We start from the raw sequence: 21,256 nt of genomic DNA, 5'->3' as shown, positions 1-21,256 counted from the left end.
TAATTAAGTGTAAAGCGAAACGAAGCTTTTTATTAGAAAACGTTTATTAGATCTTTTGTTGCTATTACACATAGAGTTTTCTTCGTACGATCGATTTCAAATATCCGTTCGAACTTTGCTACAATGTTGTTGCTTTTTAGTGCGTTGCCTGCATTGCGTCGGTGTACGCCTATGCCTCGCTGTATGGTGATTCGGAATGCTTAAACCAAATAATCAATAGTAACAATACACCAAACACCTACTTAATATTGTTCAACGCTGTCAAAATTGTTTGAAGTTGGAACAGAGTTGACCCAAGAAAGAAGGTTCTTAACCATGATCGTACGATCACACGATCGATTGTGGGATTCCGAACTTTAAACAGTAGTTCTCTGCGTTTGATGAGTGATAGCAATGGAATGCGATTTTTTTTGGGAATCAAAGGAAACCCCGTACAGCGAGATATACGCGCACTTCGGCGGTACCCATTCACTTGTTTCGTTCGCTTGCCTCGCGTTCATGTGTAGGTGAATGCTGTGTTGTGCAAAGTTTTATTTTTTTTTCATTCATCATTTTTCCATGTGCCGTGTTTTAAAACTGAAAGTTTTGCGAGAACATTTGCTTTTCCCGCTTTCCGTTTTACCATTTTGTTACATCTATCCACACTCGCGTGTCCTATAATGGTTTCGCCCTCGGACGGGATTCGGAGAGACGATAGCTTTGGTATTTCATTTGTTAGTTTTGTGTTGTTCCGTCAACCCAGTTTTTGTTTTAAACAAACCAAACCCTTTACTTCCTGTCATACAATATGCTCTATTTTACGCATACACTTTTTGAACGCTGCTGCTGAGCACCAACGCGAGGATTGATGTGCGCGAGGGCCGTGTGTGATGTACAGTCGAAAGTAAACCAGCAGAAACAGTGAACGTACGTTGGAAGATTACAGTCTTTACAATTGCTTTTCATTTCCGCGAAAGTCGTCTCGGTTCGGGGGCCAATTTTTTTTTGTTAAAATAAGAACGAATCATAAAGAAATCTGAACACTGTTTGCATCATGTGCATGTGATTAAATTAGCTTTTATAGAGCGGATTTACAATCCATGGTAACTGTTTTGTGGCTGTGTGAGTGTGGGATTACGGGATTACGAATAGTAATATATAATGCCTCGTATAAAAGATGCCAGATTAAAGTGCCGAAACACGAACAAAACACCATCTATTGGCATGTCATACACGCTTAGTTCGTTCACTGTACTTTACATTGAGTTTTCGTGTTTGTCTATACTATTCTGTTAGGTATAAATTAACTTCTCACAAAATATTCCTAGCCGGGGGCCATTTTTTAGTTATGTTCAGTAAATGGTTCGTAAGTTCTTATTCGTTAAGCGCTGTAAAGTGACATGTGAAATGTGTCCTCCCATCCTTGCCTATTGCTCCATAAAGAAGTTCCAGTATCGTGCGAGCGGCAACGATCGAGTAGAGTGGATTGGGATGATGGCTGGCAAGTTTTTCTGTTCGTTTTACTAGTTTCAGTTATTTTTTTTCTTATCAAATGTGTTTTGTTTTTGTTCTTTTTTCTATGCTTTTAGACAAGCAAACTTCACGAAGAGTTTGTCACTGTAGCGGACATAGTAAATAGTAGCTCCTGTCTTTTACGCTTCCTGTCGGCGCACGGCTCACTACGGGTAAAGTTACATTAATTTATCTGTTTTCTGTTCCATCTCCATCGCCTTAGCATAATTCTTACACTATTTTCGGATTTTGTTCTGTTTCTTTTAGTTCCCTAATTGGTTGTGAAGTTGTGTTTGTGCGCAAAATTCGTGTACGAAAACGGGGTGCATCGTATCAAGTTGGGGAACGCAAACGGAACGAAACAAACGTACCGGATAGACAGTGGCTTGAACAACGACGAGAAGTTTGGTAAGATGTAAAAGCTTCATACCCGGTGTTGGATTAATAGTGTACGCGTGCACTTACCCAGTGCCGCGTAGTAGTTTCGATGCATTCCACCCATCCGTCCGTTCAAAAAGGCTTCCGTAATTTCAATGTCGTTCGCAAACTCTCTGCTTCGGGTTTCCGGTTTTCACTTCTACTACAGCAAGGCACGTATGAATTTATCAAACAATGGTCGATCGATCGGTGTAAATCAGCTCCCGCTTTTAAATATAGTGAGTTGTGTGAGTACGAGAAATATTCCTTTCCTGCATTCGTCTAATACGTTGCTTCATCGACCGCCACTGCTTCTCCTCTTAGCACACACGGAATGTGGACGAGAATCACACGGATTTGAGCTAAAATCTCCTCACACGTCCTCTTGTGTGCGTATATATTACTACGTTGCTAGCTAGCAAACACCTGCCGCTCCCACCATCCTCCAAGCACACTTACATACATACACACACACACACACACATACACTTAGAGACATACATCCATATACACCTATGCGGACAAAAAACATGGGATGATAATGATCACATCATATCGGGAAGGAAGTGAATCGCCCCCGGAAGGAGCGAAACCACCTTTCCTAGTTCCCCAGGGGACAAAACATCAAACGTTGGGAATTGGGTGGTGTTGTAGTGCTCTGTTTACCAATATAACTGCTACAAGTGTTCTGCACTAGATGGTTGGAGCGCTTCCGGTGCCATCTCGTGCCTACGAGTGCGTTAGTGTGTGCGAAAAAAGGGGAATAACGTCGGCTCTACGGCACGGTTTGCTCCTCCACCGGGGGTCGGCGCACGATCGTACCCTGTTCGTCGGTGATCGTGGACACCGTACATGGGGCCGCCACCGGAGACGACGGAGATATCACAGCCGCGGTGGAGCTAGCCGTAGTAGTGGTGGTGTTCGCCGGCAGGGAGGCCGCTGTAGAGCAGGACGACGTGGTGGAGGACGTCGACATCGAGCTGGACGATTGGGACTGTGTCGACGTGGAGGGTGAGCCCGAGTTGAGCAGGTAAATTCTCACCGTATGCTAGCACTTCGGGTGGAACGTTTTGCGGTCCGGCAGCAGGCAGAGGATGCTGAGCGCCATCACCATGTGCCAGATCGAGTGGACGATGTGATAGTTTTGCTTCGTCTGGAGAAAGGCAAAGCACACCAACCCCACCATCACGAGAACGCTGCCGATCGGCAGGTACAGGGCCAGGTAGCTGCGGGCCGGGAAACATCGCTTCGTCTTCCGGCACCGTAAGCCCCAGCTGACCGAGATGAGACAGATGCCGGTGAGGGCCGGTGCCAGAAACACCCAGAGCGATTGCTTGTTCAGCTCAGTGCCGAACGCGAGCAGGATCGCACCGAGCATGTGCAGCAGCGACACGAACTGGTGCCGAATGTTGGACATGGCGATCAGCGTGACCCAGATGGCGAGCAGCCCGCAGTAAAAGTCACAGAACTGCAGCACGCCTATCTTCACCAGGCAGAAGCTGAACTCCTCCTCGCCCGAATCGCACGCATGGTAGAACGCGGAGAAGAACATGGCGAAGAAGTAGATGATCGCTTCACTGTGGTAGCCGCGCTTGACGGCGTAGAAGATGCTCGGCAGGAAGAGCAGATTGGACAGCGTCAGCATCAGGGAGGCGAGCAGGATGGACGCACTCGACGGTACCTGTGAGTCTTCGGTGCAGTCCCATCCACGATAGTTGCGCAGACACAGACACGTGGAAAAGACGAACCCGCCGGACATGTAGTGGTAGCAACGCCCGAACCGTCCGCATCGTCCAGCCACACACGGGCTGGAGGAGATGGTGAAGACTACGCTGGAGTTGCACGTAGCGTCGGCGACCCCACCCTGCACGCTCTGTTCCGTGGCGTACTTGTGGTGCAGTTCGAACTTACGCGCCATCTCATCGGAGCGACTGCCGGTACATTTAGCATCCATGATGCACTCCTTGATCTTGAGCGTTTCCGTTTCATTCAGCACACTCAAGCACGCGTCATCCGCCAGGCAGCTGCGGTAGTAGCTCAAGCGATCGGTGCAGGAACACGGTGGACGCATTGCGTCCAGCGTGGAGCGGTACGATCGTACAAAGTCCTTCACGCTGTCGATGATTGTCGACCGTGCGGTTGCTTCCGAGCCGTGACAGAAGAGACCCAAGGTGACGTACCAGCTGCCCGGCTCGGGGAACGGTACGTGCACCAGGCCCGTGTTCGTGTCCGCATCCGTGTTGTTGATGACAATCGCGGCCGGATAGATGTGCCGTCCGTACACGCACTTGTCGGGCCAGGTAGGAATGCCCGGTTCCTCGAGCCGCAAACACACGATGACGGTTTGGTTAGCCTTGCCGGCGCTCTGTTTGGTTTTGTCCGAGTCGCCAGTGCTCGGTGCCATCGTAGTCGTCGTCGTGGTGGTGGACGTTGTCGTCGTGGTGGTCGTTGTCATTGCCGCCGGAAGTTCCGGTACGAATTCTTCCTGTATGTCGATCAACTTCTCGGCCACCACACCGGCATGTTCGTTGGTCGATTCGTGCCGTGCATCGATCAAACTGCCCTTCAGATCTTGCCGCATGGCAACGGCAAAGCTAAGCGTACCGCCAATATCATACACATCGTTCACGTCGAACTTCATCAGTGCGGGAATGCCGGCGGTAAGGTTCAGCGTCACCGGTACCGTACCATTCACATCCGGCAGCAGATCGTAGTCAAACATGAAGAACTCTCGGTACGTTTGTCGCAGCACTGGGTAGCGGTCGAAACTCCGATTCGGCAGTGACTTGGTGTCTGTCGTCAGGGTATCACTCTCCTCGGCCGCCTCGACAGTGTCCGGGGTAGGTTCCTCGGTGGACGGAGTCATCGTTGGCGCGGTACCTGGGACGCTCTCATGTGCATGATAGACTAGCTCCACCGTGTACATTAACGCCTGCGCCTCTGGCACACTGGTAGGGCCTTCCTTCTTCCTATCCTCGGTTTGATTCATGGCGTCCGATCCGATCGTGTCGTTGATGTGAAACCCCGCCACGATCGTACCGCTACCGTTGGGTGGATTTTCACGCATAAAGTCCATATCCACGTAATGCCAGGCACTTTCGTGAGGATAGAAATCGATGCTTACGTCGCCGGTTTGGTTCGGACAGATGATGGCATTCTGCAGATAGTTACGCACCGTCGGCAGTGCGCTCGCCTGCACATGAAAGCTCACATCGGTACAGTTCATGCAGGGTTGCGTGATGGAAAAGCGCCACGTTACGATCGACACGTTGCTCGGGACGAAAAACTTGAAGGATTTGGGTTCCTGCTGGTCGGCGGTTAGTGTTCCCTCGTGACGAACGTCCACGTTAAGCATCTGCGGCACCGCATTCGTCACGGACATCTCCGACATCAGCAATGTTTCGCAGGATGCAGCAAGACCTGTCCGGAATGAAACGAAACAGAGAGCGAACGAAAAAAGAGAACGAGAAACGGTGTTAAGCATGGCTGGGATAAGAATGGTAAGTGGTTGAAAATACACTACGTTGCACTATAGGAGTTTTTTCTCGTTTTAGATTATTCTGCTAAATAACCGAGACCCACCCAGGACACCGGAGCACGGGTGAAATTAAAGTTAGTTGCTACTGGAGGACGTAGCACCCAACAGCTACCAGCTTTCAGCTATCGTTCCAAACATCATTAAAAACTTTAACTGCTTCTGAGCTAATGCTGCAGCTTTGCCTCCCGTTCGTCTTTGTGTGCGGCTGCAGTTTTTCCATTCTTTATTTTCGCTCTCCTCCCGGAACGCTCCCTTTGCTTTATTTCTTCTACTCTCAGCCACAAACCACCACTGTGCCAATAGTGCGACGATTGTCGCTACAGTTCAATTTCCGCTCTGCCACAAAACGAGTTCGAGCACGCCCGGCAACTTAGGTGAAAGTGGCCGTTGGTTTTTTTTTGCCTTTCTAGTATTAAAATTTCTTATCACACCGCGTGAAGTTTCTCGGTTTTCTTTGCATCCAACGCAAGGTGATCTCTCGGCAAGCAGCAGGGATTGAAATTGGGTGGTGCAAAGCTTTCAAATCCTCGAAACCGGCTGGAAACCGTTTATCTCCAAATGCGGGAAATGGAATCGAAGATTGCAGAAATGACGGGGAAAAATAGCCTGAATGGTAGCTAGGAGGTTAAGCATAATTTAGTCATTACCAAGTATTGAATGGGATTGAGTGGGCGGTTTTTTTTTGCTGGTTCAGCTTGCTATAAGGTTTCGGGAGTTAATTTCGTACTTAACACTTAACACACAACGGTACGCGCCGCCGGCAGGGCAACGTAAAGTGAAACTTCCGTGTTTGCTTGTTTCAGTTGGGAATTCAATTTCGCTGCGTCAATGTTGTTCCATTTTATGGCACTTAATTAATACGCTTTTGTCTGTTAGTTTGGTGTACGATGGCGGATAGTGGATGGGTTTTCTTCGAATCGCAAACTTGCAGAGAAGGAAGCATTTTGAGCGGAAATGGATTCTGTAAAACTCTCGCTCATTTGGAGTTTTAAAGTTTTTTGAGAAGTCGCATTCAGCTCGAGATAATGGAAACATTGATTGTTTAAAAAAAACAGCACAAATTTGTGCTGCATCGAGGCAAAACAAGCTCATCAGTACGGTGTTTGTACAAAATATATGCAAAAACTAAAAAAGCATTCGATTGCTTAAAACAATTTCTCAAAACTAAAGGGAGTCAAGTATCAAATTGTACCACAAAAACCATTAATCACTTTCATTCCTTTAACTATTCGAGGGCTTTCTATACAAATTTTAAGTAGAAGTCGTTGAGAGCATATTGTTTATAATGTTCCTTGATCGAACGATCAGTTTTTCCGGAAAAATGGCGTCACCTTAAAAACAACATCTCATGACGGTCAAATATCAAACAGACATAAAGAAAAAGAGAGTTAAAGTACCGAAGAAACTGCAGCCAGATGCTGTACAGAATCCATTGCGTGGCGTTAAGCGTAGTAAGGTGCAAAATACTTGTCAAAAGTTCACATTTTATTGCAGTGAAAGTTTAAAAAGGATTGGTTGGGAAGGTAATTTTCTTCAACCTTTTCTTCTTGATGCAATTCACAGTTCTCTTTTCTCGGTACACAGTTTTTTCACTTAAACTCGTTCCATTCCATTCCGCAAATGGTTGCAAATGGTAAATCTGTCCGAGTGGCCACCACTATATATGCTAATATACCAATTATACAATTTTGATCACGCGGAACCTTCCCACGGGCTAAAAATTAATGATCTATCATTAGGGTTTGCGTAAAAACAAACGAACGGTGCGTTTGACTCCGCACACGCATCAGACTGTCCAAAATAGCATCAAGGGGTGTCCAAAATTGGGTTAAATTTTAATTTGCCACACGGACACGGAAACCTGACAAAGCAAAAAGGGACGATGTGGGGGATGAGAACAAAAAACCCTTGGAACGACAACCATGACTGCGATAATCACTGGTTGCGCCACCCGCACCATCGTGAAGCAAAAATCGCATCATCCCAACATCCCCGGACATTGTGATCCAAACTGGTTGCGGGTTTTGTAGCACGCTCGCGGCCTCAGGTTTTCGCACCGAACAGACCGCAAGTGGACGTTGTCGAATGGCCTCAATTTTCTCACGCCGTGTTACGCACCATTTCCCGTTCCCGTGCCGTAATTGTTAATTTGATTGAGCGACTGCCGGCCACCCCTTAGAGGTGTCATTCTTGTGATTCGGCATAGAAAGCGCGCGTGGGCGGCAGTTCCACATCGTAACACAGTGGCACTATTTTCGGGGTATCTCGATTTCGACCTAATTACAAATAATGACAGTCAATCAAGTGGCCGTTTGTGGCCGTATGTGCATTCTTTTGCATCGCATGTTGCCCTTGTGGGCCGTCCGGTATGTGACATTTTAAGCAGCGTGTCCTTGCGGCCATATTTTGTTGTTGCACCTGTATGTGTTCTCGGTTCGTTTGCGGAGTGCCGGTGGAGTGTGGATTTTTTTGTTTTGGTGATCGAAGGGTTGAAATTGGCCACCATTGGGCGTGATTTAATTACACCATTACCGGCCGGAATGTTGAACCGATGTGTCAAATGGGTATGACGCCCATCTTTAAACACACACTCGCACGCCAGAACGTCGGGACTGGCACGTCGCTTTTGACGGACTGGCAGCCGGCAGCACTGGCCACGGTAGGAGCACATTTTGATGGGGTGGGGTGTTCGTTGCCCATTCCCTGCGCAGCCGAAGAGTGTTGGCTGAGTTCCAAACCTACCTTGCTGCTCTATACGCTCGTTGTTCGGATCGGTCCAGCTGATGAATGCCACGGCGAACCAGTTGCCCGGATGTGGCCCTTCAATGCTCAGCCGGCGCGTTGTGCTGTCCGACTTGAACTGTAGGCTGTGGATTTCAAATCTGCAAACCGGAAGAGAACAGAGAAAGAGGAGAGTTATCGCGCGGTGCAATTGCAATTGTCTTTATGTTGTATTTTTATTTCACAATGTTCTGATATAGAGTTTCTGAGATGAAATGAAGTAGATCGAGTTTCAATTGAAAGTAGTTTAAGTAGAGGACGGTATGGAGTAAAGAATCAATTTCATTTTGAACAGAACTCACCCAACAAGTTGCACCAGGAATTCGAACAACCTACAACGTTACTTTGAAAGTTTAAACTAATTCCGTGTTGTGCGTAAACCGATTGCGAAGAGTCAGTCAAATAAGAAATCGACTCCCAAAAGATTCATGAATCCTCAGAGCAGTGGGAGTTCTTGCCCCTTGAGGGTCTAAAGGAGAATGGTAGTTCGATGCTTTTCTGGCACCTGATGTCATGGGGGGCGGATTAGTTCGTAGGTTGAGGTCATAAATTCATTGATTAACTAATCTTTGAATTAGAGATTCAGATTCAGTTCAAAGATTCATCCTGATTCATCTGAATCATCTGAATCAGATTCACCAGACCACAAAGAAGAAGTTCTCCTCCTAGCCCAAAATGGCGTAAAAATGTGTTTGTCTTCTAGCGTCACAATTTTATTGCAATTGGCTTGTTGAGACACCGAAAAAAAACGTTTCCAACTAGAGTTTGTTGTACCACACTGTCTCACTGCTGCGTGGACCATTCCTTTACACGTTTCACGATACACAGTGCAGCGGGAAGCAATTTCATTGGAGTCCTGCGGTTTTCTAGTGGCTGTCTCTACCGGAGCAACTGGCTTTCGTGCGCTGACCTCGAACGAAACATCCCCACGAACCCCGAGGTTCTTTCCCCAGCCTCCAAGGATCGTCCGAGATCGAGCAAAAACCAATACACCCGTCGTTTCTATTTCCCTAGCCGGGGAAACACGCCCGTTTCGCGCGCGCGTGTGTGTTGAGGATATCAGCTAGAGTCGTGCATGATGACGTACAAGCGGACAAGTCGGCTGTGAAATGGGTGAACGGGCGTACGAAGTAAGCTTTTGCCGTGTTGTGGGGCGTTGAGGCTGTAAATCAAATTTCAACGCCATTCGTCTTCTCCAAATGCTCGGGTCCGCAGCCAAACACACGGGACCAGCTACTTGGAACCGTCGAGACCGTCGTGATGGTGAAGGACTGCCCGATCGCTATGCAAATATGCCATTCCTTCTTCCACCACCGATTTCCACATATCGTGTGGCACGTTACCTGGGGCACGTCCATGGTGGCACCACCAGTGTTTGCCGGGATGAATTCCGGACGCCAAACGGCGATCCGCAAACGGCACAAGCAAAGGAAAATATAATAATCTAGCACAAAATAGCATTAGCCCCCGGGAGGAGAATGAGACCCACCGGGTGTGGGTGGACCGGGGTGCGCCTTTTGCCAGGTTTGGTCGTACCGGTGGTCCGATGGCGGGCGTAGACGAACGCTTTCGCATGGGTTATGATGAGTTTTCCCATTTTCGTGGGGTGGTGGTTTTTTGCTTCATAGAGAAACGCAAAGCGCTGCTCGTATGGGAAGCTAAGTAAAAGGAAACAAAAAAATAAACTAGCTCCTAGGTCGCATTTTCCATTGCACGAACTATGTTACGTTACTTTTCGATTTCTCTATTCTCGAGGTTACGTTTCCACCGGTTGTGCAGGGGGTAACTTTTCTTTTTCCATTTTCTTTCTGCTAGCAGCGGGATCATGCCACCGCCTGTTTTCCTGTGTCCCAATCGTACGCGCCCGCCGGCCATTCTGGGAACGTTGTTGATATTCATAGGATTTTGTCTTTTCACGATTTCGTGATTCGGCGTATCGAAATGTGATAGAATTTGTCATTTTTGCCGTGATCCGATTGCTCCCCCGCACGCGGAACCCGGTCCCGACGGTGGTCCGTTCGTGGTTCGGTGGGCTGTGAAATGTGGATGCAATTTGTGTTGAAATTTGGTTGCTCCCTCAATGTTCCTCAGTACGTTGAGTTGGGGAATGGGACATGGTTCTCGTCCTCCTCTCTCCGAACGCGATGTTTGTTTGTTGCGCTTTGTTTGAACGCGATTGCTTTGCTTGGGGGATTTGTTTTGTTTTATGGCGCGAGGGAGCGACTGATATGGGACATGGGTGGGTTTTTCTTTTCTTCTACACCAACCAACTGACAGGCCCCAGAGGGTGATATCAGGGTTTAGTTTTTTTTCCTGTTCGGAGCGATCTAGTGCAAGTGTCCCTGTTGACATCGCCAGCTTTTCATGTAGTTAGGCTGAAGGATTACGCGAGATGAAGGGTTTCACTAATTAAACATGATATGCGGACAGCTGACGAGTGACGAGAATGCTTTACGGCGAAACGGTTCCGAATAGTATCGCTGTGAGTTTGGGCACGGGCGGAACTTTTCCGCCCAAGGGGGCCTCCAACGATTTCTACGAAACAAAAACTTCTGTGAAGCTTCGTTCTGCACTTCACACAACTGTCGCTTCGCCGGCTTCTGGCAAAAGGCACCAATGTTCTGTAAAGTGTTAAACATTCCACCAAGCGCTGCCCACCCGGATGACGCACGAGCCTTTTGTGAAATCGAAAGACCATAAATTTGCGTCAATCCAACGCTCTTTCCCCTCCCGGTAAGGAAGAACTTTGCCACGAAGCAACCGCCGTATCCAGGAGCCAACTGCTTCGTCAAGGTTGAAAGCATCTTCAAGCAATTTCCGCCGGCAAATCCACTAAATAATGGACAATCGGCATCGGCCGGGTGGGCCGGCTTCCCCAGGCCACCCCACCCCACCCCGTTCCGCTGGCGGGCGGACAGGCACAATGCTAATCATTCGGTGGCGAAAGTAAGCAAATTGTTGCGCTTGCTCTTCAGGGGACGCCAAAACGTTGAATGGGAAATTGTTTCCCGAGTTTTTCCGGCTCCCGGGCATCCTGGGCGGTGGCGCTGATGTGTGCGTAAAGGTGTGCGGTGGTCCATCGGTAGAGATGAAAATATTTGGCAGCCTCTTTCCCTGCTACAGCGGCAAAGCTCATCGACTACCCATTTCCTGGCAACGTATCTGAAGTCGCCCCATCTGCCCCGTCCTCTGCGGCTTGGTTCCGGCCATAGGGAGTGCAGGAAACTTTATCGCTCCGTTATGGGTAAAAGTTATGTTTATGCTTTTGCTTACGGGGGTTTTATTTATTTTTTTTTCGGTGGCCCAAACCACATCGGTTACCTTGCGATGGAAGCGATGGCTACGCGTCTTTTATCGCGCATTCCAATTCACCCTTCGGTGCGGGTGCTGGTTGCGGACTTGGGAAGATGGTAACTAACTTTTCCAGTCCACCCCCCCCCCCCCCCACCCTCCCCTTTCTCACCCGAATATAATTTTTGCGCCAAAATGATACAGCTCCAATGGATGGAAGATGGTCCGGGCATCCTGGGATCCACGCTGGTGCCCATTTATAAAATCTGTGATTTTGTGGCCAACACAACGTTTTTAGGGACCAACACCGATACGCCACAAACCGTCACTTCGTCGGAGTTTGTTTCACCCCGATGGTGGGTGTGCTTTGTACCGGTTGGTGGAGGCGCGTCCTACTGTCCTCGTTAAAGACTTTGGCAAGCACAACTTTTTGCGTGCCAACCATCACACAACCCCCCGAGCACATCCCTTTCCCTTGATGCGGAATGTTCGCGCAGAGGACGTGCTGTGGTGCCGCAACGTGGTGTGTGTGTGTGTGGGATTGACGTGCGAAGAATCTGCGGTTGACTGATGATAGCTTTGGCAACATTTGTCACGTAATTTTTGATGAGTTTTACTGCTATTTTCGATGCCGCATCCCGTGCCGTCTGGTGGAAACCCAGTTTGTGCGGGGCTGCTGGATATGGTGTGGCTCCACGCGCATTTACCAGCAGCTTCGATCAGTGATCGTGTGTAATGGCGTAAGTTGCTCTGGAGTTTGCGAACGGTCCCAGCGGTAACCCTTCACTGGGCGATGGGCCTTGTGGAGGTATATAATTGTAATTACAATTTTTTGATTTACTGTGGTGTTGTGGTTAATCTACCATAGGAGAACTTATAATTTCACCCTGTCCCATAGTGATGGAGCCTTGATATCTGCGGGAATGATATTCAACGAGACTCTACAGCGACGGAAGGCACCCCCCAACTAGAGGTGGGTTACAAGAACGAAGAACTGGACTGAATGTTGTTGTTGTTAAATATTTGAGAGGCTTTGGACGTCCTGGGTCTCTTTCGCCTCTGGCACTGGACTGAATAGTTCAGTTCAGTTACAGTACGATCAGTTCTTTTAAGTGAACGAAGGAACTTCGTCGTTCAAATTATGTTGCTGCAGATCGCGAATAGTTCTTTAGTTGAAAAATCTGCAAAAATTGATAACTGCAGCATTACGAATGTGGAAAAGCTAGATCACACGAATTTTTCATTTGAAATACATTTTCGTCCCTTTAAGCGTACTGAACGGATTCCCACAACAGTTCGTTCGTTGAAAAAGTGAGCGAATTAGTGATCATTCAAATCATTTTTTGTTTCGCAAAATGCACGTCCTGCGTATGTAGGTCTCTCGTTGTTTAAGCGCTAATTCACACCGCCGAAATGAACGACCTGGTAACGCGGGACGTTCCTAATGTTAACGGGTAGATCGTTCGTTCTATTGAGCGGAGCGGAACGAACTGTACGATTCTGTGTTCTTTAATCACAGCTCTAGTTCAGACTGGGATTATCACGTGCGATGTGAGTAAAATCCCCACGGAATGCTTCTTTTCTGTACGTATATACGTGACTACTGAGTTATGGGCAATAGATGTCGCTTTCAAAAAGTCTAGCAAGTTAAGGCAGTAAGTTAAGTAAGTAATCTTTCGATTCGATTGAACAACTGACCCATGAATTTTGCGTTTTTAATTCAATATAATTCTGGTTATGATAAACTGATCTCTAATGTTAAGATATAGATTTTGTTGAGCTCCGTTGGTCTTTCTTTGCGGACCTGCCCAAACACTTAAGGGTTAATGTCTCATAAGGGACATTGGGCCATTGGGCGTGCATATCCGCAGAGAACAAATGAAAAAAGTTTGTCCAATCGTGCTTCTCGCCTCCTTTCCCCTTCCCACTTCGACCGCCCACTTACCGTTCCTCCGCGTCTAGAAAGTGCTTGGGGAATGTGATGTTTTCCGGACTGATGACCGGATAGCTGCCCGCTTTCAGATGCAGCGTAATATCGTTCGGTTTGCAGTTGCGCTCTGAAATGAAAAAAAAAAACCGAAAACAACCCCCACAATGCACGGTGTGTGTGTGGGTGAGGAGGTTGAGATATAAACAACACTGGACACCGAACAACAGCCTCGTTTCCGGCGTGCGTGTCGCTACTTACGGAAGGCACCTTTGGATTCCTCGTAAGCCTTAAAGCTAAAGAAGGCCGTACGGGTGTCGGTCGGTATGCGAAAGTGCAGTATCGAGACGTCCTTGTAGGCGGTGTACTTGAGCAGCGTGTTGGAGGGCAACCGTTCCAGCGGTATCTGACCTTCGGGCGGTACCGGCGACTGTTCGCTTTGGGATGCGGTGTCCGCTGTACGTGGCCCCGTCACGGTTGACGGGTCGGTGCGTACCGTTGTAACTTCCGGCTCCTCGGGCGGATGGGATCGGTCGGTGAGGTTGCTGGGGTCGCTGGTGGTGAGAAGACTGCTGCTACTGCTGGCTGTGGGTTCACTGGAGGTAACGCTGATAGTGGCCGGATGGTGTGGTGCTACACTGCAAAGGCTTCGATTCGTGGCTAGTGTTAGGAGCACGAGCAGTACCCCAAGGACCATGACGGAAGTTGTCCCTCGGGACGTATTGCTGCTGCTGCTGCGAGAGAACATACTTGCACAGGCTCTTGGGTGTGTATGAGGGCCGGTGTGTGACGGTTTATTTCTTCTCAATGTCACCGTTTACGGAACTCTGCTTTGCAGCGCTGTGGACACTTGCTTGTGCCGGGTAGTGACGTGCGAGACTGACGATTGTTTAGTGTTCCAGTTTCGCTGCCTTCCTTCCTTCGCACATGTGGGGTGTAATCTCGACGCAGCCCTTGACCTTAGGCACCTTTCAGTACCGACCGACCGTTCCGTGTAAAGCGCTCCCGTGCACTTCGTTCCGTTCGTTCGCTGTTAGTTTGTCATTATCGATCGATTAGCAGCGATTCCCTCGTTGTCGGTGGTGAAACGATATCGATTCTCTGCCGGGGTGTCGTAGGTGTTTCGTTGTGAAGCAAGTTTTTCCCGAACACCGGCCCCACTTCAAGGCAATGTCCGCAAAGGAAGCGTTCGTGCTTGCTACGTTCCTGAAGAGAGAAGAGAGAAGAGAGAACGAATATAGGTGGGGGTTCTATATTTATTGCACACACTACTTGGCTGTTGTTGTTGTGTTGTGAGGGATGGATGGCGTAAATTAGAAGCGATGGGACATGATGTGGGGCTGATTGATTCGATCGAGCGATCGATGGCGGGTGGAGCTTTGGTACACGTTTCGGACCCCCGGCGAAAAGTAATCCCGGGTGGCTTTATTCTGCTTGCTCATCGTCCGTCCGGGACACGGAGCGGGACAATCTCAATTATTGTTGACGTTGTGCGAAACGATATGATGACGCGCGCGTACGGCAAGGTAGGGAATTTTCTAATCAAATCAATTCTGATTGCTTGCCCTGGTCGTCGGCGTTGGGGAATAGTTTTCGGCGAATTATTTCCTGCGGTCACCGAATCCCACCCTCCGCCAATCCATTCGTTGCAGGGCGATTGTAAATTGTTGGTTTAAAATACTTGCTGAACTGTTCATTGCACAACTCACACACCTACACGGGTTTTCCCAAAAGGGAGTGAACGAAACTTTTCCGTTCCAGATTTGTCGACGGGGGTTGCATAGGCCACAACCGGACAGGACAGGTTGTAGTTTTAGTAATATTGCAATAGCTACAACTACTGCCACCACCACTGCTGTAAACAATACCTCTGATAGACGGAGGTAGTGCTTGGCACGGTTCGGGGAGTTTCGCATAAATCACGGGAGAAAACAGTCACAATTGGAATGATAATCAATTGTAAGCTTTTGCCACACCAACCACCCAGGACTCGTTAAACTAGAGTCATCCTTTTTGAGGACCATTTCCCCATCCTGTCGGGAACCTGAAGCCTTAAATTGTTGCACGAAAGAGTCGTCCCCACCCGGGGGATATTGCAGGGAACACTTGCTTCAGGGAAGGTAGAATTTCCACTTCCCAATAGCGCGAACGTGCTATTTGCTGTTTTGCTATGTGCGTTTTTTTTTTGTTGGTTTGTTGTCTACCTGGTCCTGGTCCTCGTAACTTTTGTTTCGAGTGTGGTTGGAGCTGTTTTATTTTTATTTGTGTTGCATTTTTGATTCAGTATCCGCCGCTGTGAAATAATCACTTATTGATTGCTTTCGTTATGGTTCACGTTCACGGGTTTGCCCCGTGTTCGACTTGTTTCCCGTGTGTTTTCCCAATATCCTGTGTACGCGAATCGTGTGTGTGTGTTTGGGCTGGTGGTGTCGATTGTTTTTATTTCCCTCCTCATGTGTGTCCGCAAAGGATAAATAAGGTGTGAAAAAACGAAAAAGAACGTCCGCGGCCCCTCCAAAACCGAACTCAAAACTCGATAATCACAGGAAAAATGGACTTATTGAACTACGACCGTTACCGGGAGTTGGAAATTGGAGCAAACAAAAAAACCGAAACAAAGCGGGAAAATGAACGAAGGTGGTGTGCCCCGGGAAGCGGGTGATTGGGTTAAACAACAACAACAAGAAAAAAACTATGCTTCCGGCTCCGGATGTGTGTTATTCTGTTGCATACTTTTTGGCGGAGGAAAGCGTGTGCCGGAATTTGTTTTCGATTCGATGTGTGTGGGCGTGTGTTTGATACAGCTTTCGGTTTGGTTTCGATGGAAAAATGCATGCAATGTGGGCATAATTTAGTAGAATGCCCAATTATTCGGTTGCATAATAATTAGTGTGCTGGGTTTTGCTAACGACTTTTTTTTTTATTGACGTGTGCAAAATGTGTGGCTTTTTTTATATTATGTTGCTTTCATCGAACAGTAATGTTGCAAAATGCTTGATTTTTTTCTTACTTGGGTAATGCAATTTGATTGTCTAAATTTTCCGGAAGTAGCTCACAAACATTGACACAGCTGAAACGATTGCCAGGCGTGTGCCCAGACACACCAGACACATTAAGAAAACAATGCTAAACGAGCTAATCTAAAGCATGTCGATTATCGTAAAAATAAACTGTATTAATTTTATTATTTAGGCTTCATAGGCAATTTAGTCAGCCTGAAATGGCAGGCATAAATAAGGCACTTGCATCTATTAAATACAATCCATTTGTCTACGATTGTGCCACTGAGCAAGTATGAACATAATTGATCATTTAAGGATGATGCATTTTGATTACCGTTTTTCGAAGTGTAGAAAATAGTTCAACCATTGCGAGTTTGTTTAATTGAATTGACAGTAATGTCCATTGAATGGTTACAATCGTTGAGAACTAGGTCTGACTAGATTTGTTCCGCCAGCTTAATGTAATTAGACCGAAATGAGAGTTGGAGAAGGGACTCGATATTAACATTTGTCTTTAACGCCATGTAGCTGGCGTGGAAATCGAATCGAACCAAATATTGATCCGTAGGCTGTAGTTGCTGAAATGCAAACTGTATCAAAAAAATCTTGAGGCCACCGAAGACAGGGAAAACTCATAAGTAATTCTAGTGAAAACGTAAAGGAGTTCGAAAAAAGCATTTTGAAATGGTAAGAAAGGCACCTTTCACGCTTACAACAAACACAAATACACACCGCCGACAGGAATAAATGTCCGCACGTACCGGTGGTGGTGGCGGTGATGAAAACTCCACGAAGAAAATCCAAATTGTTCCACTAATGAAAGTCTGTCTGTCTCAATGCCAATCTTTAGGACAGTGCGAAATTGAAAGCGAAAAGTGTGCACAAGGTGTGGTGCTGAGAGTGGTGTAAAGTCAAAACCATCCGGCCAGTGTCGGCAGACACAGGGAAATGTTTCATCATGTGCAAAAAAGCAACAGGGCGGACACACGAGGATACGATGACACGCAAAATGGGGCGGTTGCGTGTGTGTGTGTGTGTGTGTGTGACTGTGGTTGTTTTTTTTCTATTCTTCTTCTTCTCTGCCCTTCGAGTGAGATGAATCGAAGAAGCACTTTCATTGAAATCTTCCTTGGCCTTCCACCACTTGGAAAAAAACCTTCCCTCCACGCGCACGTTTTGTCATTTAACTCTCGCGATGGAGCGACAAGCCCTCTTCCAACAGAAAACAGGAAAACCCCCAGAAAATGGAACCCCCCCTCTTCACATCCGTTAAAGATCCACTGTGGGAAAGGGGGGGCGGCTTTAGGGTTTGAATAATGTGTAGGCCCCACAACGGGACAGCGGCTGGTGAGTCGGTAAAAGCGAGCGAAGGTGTACGACACGGCACGACGGTAGTACACAAAATGGTTGTTCGAAATGGATTTTCGAAATTTGAATATCAAATCAACTGGAAAGAAGTTGGAGATTTAATTAAACACATTTCCACTCCATCGCAAAGTGCTGCTCTCGATTGAGTGTTAAGTCGTTCGTTTGTTTCGCCACCGTTAACGCGCGGCAAAGAGGTCCCAATGGCCAAGGAAGGAGAAGAAGATGACGACAAAAAAAACCAGCCGAAGCAGCACACGGGGGGCCTGGCGGGACGGAGTCAGACCGAACCGGTTCGCGATGGTATAGACTTCCCGGGACGAGTGCGCTATTTCAGTATTCATGTTCCGGAACGGTGAGCCCGGGCTTTGGAAAATTTGAATTGGATTTTTCTTACTGCCTCTTTTTTTTTTGTTTCTTTTGGTTCGGTTTTCGGTGTTCAACCATCCTGCGATCTGCGGCCTTTGCGTGCTCTGCTGGTTCGACATCTTTTCCCACCATCCGGCTACCCCACCAACCGGTCCTGGCGGGGGCGGACGTCTCTGTGCGATGTGTCCTTTTCTGCGACCAAGGAGCGCTTTTGGGTTTGTGACTTTCCCCACTATATTCTCCGAAACACCCGGATGGGTTTCCGACTTTCAGGAGCAATTGTGCGCAAATGGGATTTTGTGCACGGCAAAGCTCATTTCATGGATACACACGGGCACACTCGCACACACCCACACACTAAGAAAGGGTACTTCCGAATGGTGAACCCCGTTCAAAATTGGCTGATAAGTTTGGACGGGTTGGAAGCTTGCCGGTTCCCACCCCCAGGCCTTCGCCCTTTCCTATCTCCCTGGTTGCCCAAGAGACACATCTTCTTTGCTTGTGTGTGTGTGTGTGTGTGTATGCTAAGAGAGATGAATGTTAAGAGACTGTGAGGCAAATTTTTGGGACGTCCACTGTGGGTTAAGTGGGTTGTTTAAGTGCTGCAGAACATCTGTCCCCATCGGGACACAGTGTTCATGCGGCAAGGCACACACGGCAGCAGGGCAACCGATCTGTCAGAATCAGTTTCAAATGAAAATGATTGAAGTCCGAAGTTACGGTTCCTGGGAACACTGGAGTGACATTAAGTTGGGTTACATATTTATTGTTAATGACACGTTAACAGGTTGTTCTGGTGCCCCGTTTTAAGTTTGGCACGATTTGTGTTGAATAAAATGAGTAGAAAAAGATCGCTGTCACGTGGATTGCATACGTTTAGGCTGTTTTCTTACACGAAAAGCATGATGGGTGCCTAAAGTTATGCAATTCAAAATACAAATAAGAAAATTCACCTTTTGTGGAGATTAAAAACATAACGGAAATATACTAAATACGGAAGGATAATCGTACCGAAAAGATTGCATACCTTTAGGCGGGGTTCTTACACGAAGAGAAAGATCGAAACAGTAAGCGCCTAAAGGTATGCAAATTGAAATACAAATATGAAGATTCACCTTTTGTTGAGATTAAAAACATAAGGAGAACTAAAAAGGGAGGAACACTAAACACTAAAGGCTAATCTTAATGTTGTCCGCCACATTTTCATTACGAAAAAGCATCTGCAGGTCACAAAACGAATGGTTAAGCCCAAAATGCTAAAACAACAAAGATAAGTAGGTAAAATAAATGTCCCAGCAACTGAGGTTTCGTGAGAAAATAGCGCAAAGAGGTATTAATATTTTTACTCCTTCCTTTCCGGTCCTTCCTGTCTCGTGACCGACCCTCGTGCGCACAACTTCCTGGAGTGTGCATTTGCTTGCCATGATCATCATTGTTGCAGTTGCAGTGCAGGCTTGTACAACTATATGCAATCTAAAGCCCCCAACCCCATTCATCCAGCTCGCTGTAGCAGCGCGTTAGTTGGAATAAGCTGTACGAATTATTTAAAAAGAGAGCACACAATAATTCCCCAGAACGCTGTGTACTGCGGGGTTGCTCAGGTTGACTTCGCTTTCCGACTTTCTCCGATTCAGCACCATTAAGGGGGATGTTTATCTTCGCAGAAATGGGGAGAAAAAAAGAACGATAAGTAAAGTTCCAACCAAAGACATTGCACTGGCACCTGGTTTTGCGCGGAACCTTTGGCCCATCGAGTGCATGATGCTGGGTCCGGTTGACCGGAACCGTGGCCCGTACGGTGCGAACCATCTACAAGAAGCAGTGTGGTTCGTGTACTTGTTTTCTTTCTCGCTACATCTCTGCAACGAAAGTCGGTGCGTTGCTTTGTGCTTTACACAAACCCTATCCGGGCTGTCTGCCAACGAGTGCCAAGGCCACCCGCTGGTTTATCCCTGGCCAAAAACACCGTGGGTGACAACCGTTACCGCTGGACGGATAGTACACAGAGGGGGAAGGGCATCAGGTGTACCAAAAGTGCAACTCGCAGGGATTGAGTTCCAGCTTTTCAGCGATACCATCGTTCACTTTCGCGCACTTCGCTTGCGCTTTAATGGTTATTTTTGTTTTCCCTTTTGACCGTGGCATGAAAAGGGAAGGACACGAGCGCCGAGGTGAAAAGCGCGCAGAGAGAAAGAGTACGGGTGAGATGATTTTTGCTGCGGACACGATGAAATTGGGTCAACCATGAAAAGTCTTGATTTATTTCACACTTTGCCCTCGAGACAGACGTCTCCTTATATGGGCAAGCTGGGTGACGACCATCGGTGCCACTGTGTACACACTGTCCGTCGGGGCTAAAGGTGCAGGGTGCGGAAGGCTAAGGTGTTGTTATTATCCAAAAACTCAACGGAAAAATGGCTCCATGGCACACCCAGCTCCGTATCATCAAACACAACCATCACAGCGGTATCTTGGCCGCACCGTTCCTGCCTAAGAATGAACATGAAACAGACAGTACCTTTCTTTGCCGGAAGACATAAAACACACACAAAAAACATTGTTTTCTAAACGATTAATAGGCGCCACGATGAAATTGATGACACTAATTTGAGGGACTGTTTGGTCGGTGTGTGAGTTTTTCTTCTGTTCGTGCTGTTGGTTTTTCCCTCTAGACCTTAGACTGCTATATTTTTAATGCGTGGCCTCATTTTTCGCCAGGTAAACTTACGCCGCCTTGTGAAAAGTGTCTTCGTAGAAAAGCACGGAAAACCAAAATTGCTCAGTTAGCTTTTCTTACTCTTTTGGTTTCGTGTTTTGGGGGACAGTGTTTCGTAAGTAGATAAAACGAATGGATCACTGTTTGAAGTGAGCTTTTACACAATATATGTGAATGAAACCGTACACTTGTAAGCAGTGAGTAGGAGTGTTCTTCACAGTAGAAGCATAAAGTAAGAGCTGGCAGCATTGTAACGTTAATTTTGTCATGCAAATTGCATAATGTTAGGCGCTTATTTTTCATCGGGCGAATGTTGTAAAGCGTAAACTCAAAGTGCGGTTAGATACAGAAACACTGGC

General features: G+C 47.4%; 1 protein-coding gene across 1 annotated transcript in view; it reads right to left on the bottom strand.

Annotated features, from left to right (window-relative positions):
* Positions 1–353: 353 nt before the first annotated feature.
* LOC128309424 (uncharacterized) overlaps positions 354–21,256 on the bottom strand; it is a 77,155-nt gene continuing 56,252 nt past the window's right edge. The window contains exons 3-6 of the mRNA XM_053045805.1: positions 13,707–14,651; positions 13,464–13,575; positions 8,189–8,328; positions 354–5,328 (exon numbers count right to left, since the gene is read on the bottom strand). Of these exons, the coding sequence (XP_052901765.1) occupies positions 2,957–5,328; positions 8,189–8,328; positions 13,464–13,575; positions 13,707–14,193 (3,111 nt within the window). The 5' untranslated portion in view covers positions 14,194–14,651 and the 3' untranslated portion in view covers positions 354–2,956. The remainder of the gene's footprint in view (positions 5,329–8,188; positions 8,329–13,463; positions 13,576–13,706; positions 14,652–21,256) is intronic.

Source organism: Anopheles moucheti, chromosome 2 (assembly GCF_943734755.1).
Source record: "Anopheles moucheti chromosome 2, idAnoMoucSN_F20_07, whole genome shotgun sequence".
Classification (NCBI taxonomy): Eukaryota; Metazoa; Arthropoda; class Insecta; order Diptera; family Culicidae; genus Anopheles; species Anopheles moucheti.
This window is presented reverse-complemented; position numbering and strand designations above follow the sequence as displayed.